The following is a 6,000-nucleotide window of genomic DNA, read 5'->3' as shown; positions in this document are numbered from 1 at the left end:
CGACATTAGGAAAATAATCGATTCAAATAATTGTGCAAGAGCCACAGACGAAGTTGTGAATTTTTAAGTGGTGCAGCCACTTCAATGTTTGGTACGTCCTTCCTTCCATCCATCTATCAAAAATGAAGAAGAGCTTTTCTAACCCGCTGTGTTTCGTTCGTTTCTCGTTGTTTACTTTTTCATGTGTTGCTGTTTAGTTTCTTTTGTGTTGTTGTTATGTTTGCATCAGGACAGTAAGGTCACCCCACCTGTTGGGGAAGTAGCCGTCAGTCCCTATCGGGCTAATTTGGAAGTGGTGCAGCCGCTTCACTGCACTGCTTCCTTCGGACATGGGCGCAATTTTTTTTCGGGATGTTTGACAAAATAACAAAGAATAAAAAAAAGGAAGAGGGTTCAAAAAAGGAAGTGGGCGGGGACGATTGACTGTTTTTTTTTTTAATTTGGCCTGAGTTAATTTTGATATTGTATCATCTTCATTTACATAATACATAAGCACAAATAAATTCGTCCTTTTGTTTCTGCTTTACAATACACTTCACTTTCAGCACAGCACTTTGGCGAGGTGGACTCAACTACAACACTGCTTTCTAATGAACAGAGATAGCTTATTTTCCCCCTCCTCTGACTTTGAAAATGTAAACAACAACAAAAATATTTCATTACTGCTTTTCTATGCTCATGAAAAGGTTGGGGTGTGTGGGGGCAGGGAATGGCAAATTAAGGATCTTGTCTCCATAAGTTTACAGCATCAGCATCACCTGGTGTGCCTGGGCATAATTCTTCTTCATAATGCAGGCGGCTAGTAGTCCATTTGGTGGCGTCAGCATCAGCGAGATTACATGGCTGGGAACACAAGGTCCTGATTCCCCAACTCCGTGGGTTCCACAAACACTCTCAGAACCACCACTGCTACCTTCTGCAACAAAGATGATTGAAATATTCCTTTAGTGGCTACATACAAGTAAATGTGGACACTACACCAAGTGTGAGAACAACAGCGAAAAGTTGACAAGGATACTTTCAGTCCAAACAGATGCCGAAGAAAGTGCTGGTGAATGAACTATTTTATAAAAGTTCAGGTTGGAGTTTGCAATGGTACATGAATAATGAAAGTATGTCTGGAATTACATTACACAGCCTAGGGATGAAAATGCTGGATACATGTTCCTTGAATTACATTGTGGTCGGTGCCCATTGCAAAGAATGAACCAATGGCCTTTCGTTTGTGTTCACCTGTGGTTGATGGGCTTTCACAATTGCCTGCATCCACTTTTTCATTAATCTCTGTGGGCAATAAAACAAGGTACATGATGATTACCATGATATGAGATGTTTTTGGGTTTTTTTTTTTTAACCATGATGTGAGATAGATGCCAATTGATTAAAAAGGCTGAAAATAAGACAAGAAGTCTCAACAGTGTTCTCCCTTACTAAATCTCAAGGTTTACTTTCCATTATCTTCTCCTTCAAAACACACTTATTAGTGACTTGAAACATTTCCATCCATTTGGATCTGGAGCTCCAATATCTTTGGCTTCCAAAATATATTGTTGTGGGCCAGGGGTCGGGTGAGAAGACCAACGGGGAGGGGGGGGGAGACCTATCTCGGCTCCCACCAGACTCCTCGGAATTGTAGGCCGTCGCACACGGATAATTCCGTAATGTGGCGGGTCGCTAACCGACCGTGAACGCCAATATCAAAACCGTGTGACATAGGGTCCTCCCATCTATGGGTTAACCGGGTTACCTAATTAATCATGTGATTTAATTAACGGGGAACACACCCTCAGTACGCCTTGTCCGAATCAGATCACTTTACTGACCGGCTGCAGCAGAGCGACACTGCCAAGGACATACCGGCTAAAAGGAATGGATCGTTGGGAATAAAGTCCCGGCTAAGCTCGGATTCGGACAATGCTGGATCAATGAAGGAGCACACAAAAATGAGCTGGAAACATTTCGAATAATAATTTATTTATCAGCAGACAAGGAAAGTTATGTGGAACAGTGAATAGTTTTATTGGTGTGTGTAATGCAGGGATCGAAAGAAGCGTGTGGTGCGACAATAATACAAGCAACTTGCAAAAGCAGACAGAGAGCAGACTTAACCAGAAATAATAATAATCTTCTGCAATCTTAACTTATGAGGACAGGCGCCAGGACAAACACAAACACACACACACACACACACACACACACACACACACACACACACACACACACACACACACACACACACACACACACACACACATCTGTTAGGAGGAAGTATCGTTACTTCATGGGGTACACTGGGTACCAGTGACGTCACAACAATGGTGCCGCTTTTTGCACCACACTTAGCAGGGAATTTCCTCAAGAGGAATGTATTTTTCTCCCCATGGATGCCAACCAATGAGGATTGTCCATGCTCTTAACCTTTTTCAATGCTGAACATCAAACAAGGAAGCAGTGTATCTAATTTTAAAGTCTTTTGTATGACTCGGCCAGGGTTTGATCCACCGACTTCCCTGACTCAGAGTGGACGCTTCGTTTTCTCCACTCACTCCACTCCACTCACTTCCTTTTTGGATTTTTGTTCCATTTGTGTTTCATCCCGTTTTCCCTTCCTCTTCTTGCTGTGTTTGAGCTTGTATCCAGCTTGTTCACCCCATGCATCATCCTCTCCCACTCTGCAATGTCATGCTTCCTCATGCCAAGTCTTCCTCCAAGAGAAGTTTGAATGACTGAACCTCCTCATGAGGATAGTTAAGAATGTAGATAGGAGGGTTTGTCAGACGGTCCTTCCAGAGAGAGATCGTGAGAGTGTGAGATTTGTCAGGATTGAAAGACATATTCCAAGTGTTTGACCAGTTTGTGATTTTGTCAAGGTCTGAAGATAGGGAAGAGGCTGCAGCCTGCCTGTCTGAAGGATGAGGGGATGTCATGGCAGAAGGTGGAATAATCAGCAAACAGATAAAGGGGATTTTCCAGAGGGTCAGAGAGATCATTGATGAAGATCAGGAATAGGACTGGGTTTAAAACACTACCTTGGGCCCTGACAGGGAGAGGAGATGAAAGGATTCCAATGTGAGCCACACATTGGCAATGAGAGTAGAGGAAGTCAGTAATCCAAGTGTGGAGTTTTCCTCGGGTGGCACAGGCAGTTTGGAGAGCAAGGCAGGATGCCAGACTGTATCAAAAGCGTGAGATATGTCCAGAGAGACGGCCTTGATCTCATGTCTGACATTGAGGGTCTCCATCCATTGTTGGATGAGTGGAAGCAGCATGTCCAAGGTAGAGTGACCTGGTCTGAATATTTCAAATATTGTAGCAAAATGTGTCACAAGATGTGGAACAGAAATGTGTAATCAGGTCTCTGTTGAATAGAAATGTCAAACCAGCTGAAGATTAAGATTAGTTGTCAGTTCAGTGATGTGTCTCACACAGTAGTGCACCGATTCAGTCGTGAAAAAAGAAAAAAGAAAAGAAAAAAAAAAGTAAAAATGGAGGCGAACAGGGAATGGATGAACATATTCATGTACAACCATGTGGTTCAATCCCACAAGTGTTATCTGCAATGAACAGTTAATTTTGCCCAATCAATGAGAGTCATGTTACAGGAGGATTGCATTGTTGTGCATCACGTTTGGAAAAGTGGAAATAATCATTCATTCACACTTGAAGTTAATTATGAAGTGAGTGACAGCTGAGATCAAATAATATCTTGATTGATCAGAAGGCAGCTTATGTGGCCAATGCGATGGACTTGTAATGTTGCCACAGGAAGGTGATGTCTTCAACAAAATGGGATGCGAGACATGGATTTCACTTCACTCCTCAGACCATGTGGTCATGCATGTCACTGAGTGTCACATGTCACTCATATTCCCATTCCTGTGACACCCTCAGTCGAACATCAGGCATGGACAACTAGTTCGTGATGGACTAGGGGAAAAAAAGAATTAAGAAGGTGCTATAGCTGACCCCAACAGTAGTCAGGAGGGTAAGGTATCAATGATGTCATGACGAAATTGCAAATGCTTGATTCGCGAAACTCACCGGTGGAAACCCTTATCATTTCCTTCTCCTTTAAAATCAATCTCTCTATAATTTCATTCCACACATCATTCCAATCACAAATTAATACTATGCCATTAATGTAACAAAATACAATATTACAAACACTCGTGGAGTAAATGAAGAGAAATGCCGTTCTGATGTTACATCCGGATCGGGAACAGCTTCGTATAGATCGAAAGTCAAAATCATAATTGTATTGAGGTATTTATGAAACCTCCCACCCACATTAGGACACCGGCTTGGACCCCAAAACATTCCATAGAAGGCTTGGCGGGGCTTGCCCCAAAACTGCGGCAGTAGTTCAGGGACAGACGGACGGACGGAGACACTTCTGCTTTAAAATATGGATAATAGTGTACTGTAGGTTCACCTTAAAACAGCCGTCGTGTACAAACACTCACACTCACTATTAATACAAGCTTAGTACAGTAACTGGAATGATCTACCTCCAAGTGATGTGGAAGGTGCTTCTGGGTGTTTGCCAGCTACAGTAACAGGAGAAATATTAGTGATAAAAATGGCTGCTTATTACTTCTTCTTCGAGGAAAGGCGGTCCATTTTTAAAACATTATTCTTCATGACTAAAGCAGGACAACTTGCTTATTCGCAAAGGCTTCAAAATTGAAAGAAACATCTTACCAACCACTTCCTTCAAAATCCTCGGTCTCCTATGCCTTTTCCTCCATCGCTCTTTCATGGAATGAGTTGTTTTGGACACTCCTTGAAAAGAACAATAATCATTTTAAACTGCTGAAAAATAATAACATCAATCATAATAAATGTCAGTGTGTCAGTCCATCAGCGTGTGTCAGTACATAACTCCAAAACCATTAAACCTCATGGCCCCAAACAATGTAGGCATACTAAGGGAACTCCAAGGAAGTGTATGAATGAAAATTGGGGGTTTGGGTTCATTAAAACACCCCCTTTTGAAGATAATTAACTGCCTTGTTTAATTATCCTTCATCAAGGTGTCTTTCTTGGTCAGCCCCAGAGTCATCCCTCTGTCAGCTGGATGGGGTCTTAATTCGCCATTTTATTCGGCCTGCTCAACAATGACTCGACTTAGAACAGGCCGCAACAATTTCTTAACGATAAAACTCATGAAATTTTTTTCCACTTTCCTCACTCTTATCATCGAATGCTCATCTTCATATGTACAAATCGCTGGATACATTGCAATGCTTATAAACACCCGAAGATGCCAGTGTTCATGGCTTTATTTCATTTCCGCACATGCCATAACCTGTAGAATCTCTTAACGTGAGCAGACTTTCAAAATTGAAAATACAGAATTGACCTCAACAGCAGTTCCGACTGCTTAAATATATAAATAAATGAACAAAAAATTACCTCGGTTGGGGGCGACGGTCATCTCCGAAGCTCTGTCGATGTGGATCTCTGATCGGCTGAGAATGGCTTCGATGTCATCTTGTCTTTTGGTTCAATGTACAGACGAAAGCCCGGGAGTAAAAAGGATAGAAAAACCTCAGAAATCCAACTACATTTCTGAGTTATCCGGAGAAAGATTTTGAAAACGGTTGATTTGGAACATTTATGATCAATGTGTCTTCAAAAGGATAGAAACCGGACCTCAGAAATCAATTCGCATTTCTGAGTCATAAATGGCGGATGATATTTTGACAATGGATGATTTCACAAGTTTACAGCATCGGTGACCTTGACATTGACCTTCAATCAGATCTAAAGTCATACCGTCGTGCATCACTCATCGACCCCTACCTACATACCAAGTTTCATCAAGATCGTGAGAAATTTTTTCGACCGTATCACATCGATGATTTTTCCAACTTTGAAGACACGTGACTCGATAACCAGAATGGATTAAAAAAAAAAACCAGCCCAAAAAAATTTAGATATTGTTCCATATTATCAGAATCCGAAGAAATTTTGAAGATCGGATCCCAAACGGCGGAG

At 41.8% G+C, this 6,000-nt stretch overlaps 1 protein-coding gene across 3 annotated transcripts in view; it reads right to left on the bottom strand.

Moving 5' to 3' along the window:
- The window catches only part of ZFYVE26 (zinc finger FYVE-type containing 26), a 252,667-nt gene that overhangs the window by 165,892 nt on the left and 80,775 nt on the right, over positions 1-6,000 (bottom strand). For 2 of the 3 annotated variants that reach the window (XM_085890293.1, XM_085890295.1), the window contains 3 exons: positions 4,702-4,782; positions 1,234-1,284; positions 759-916 (listed from right to left, as the gene is read on the bottom strand). In XM_085890293.1, coding sequence (XP_085746419.1) covers positions 759-916; positions 1,234-1,284; positions 4,702-4,782 — 290 coding nt within the window. The remainder of the gene's footprint in view (positions 1-758; positions 917-1,233; positions 1,285-4,701; positions 4,783-6,000) is intronic. The other variant, XM_085890294.1, reaches the window with a different exon arrangement.

This window comes from Eptatretus burgeri, chromosome 7, assembly GCF_056783735.1.
Source record: "Eptatretus burgeri isolate ZD-2024b chromosome 7, Ebu_testis_v1, whole genome shotgun sequence".
Taxonomy (NCBI): domain Eukaryota; kingdom Metazoa; phylum Chordata; class Myxini; order Myxiniformes; family Myxinidae; genus Eptatretus; species Eptatretus burgeri.
This window is presented reverse-complemented; position numbering and strand designations above follow the sequence as displayed.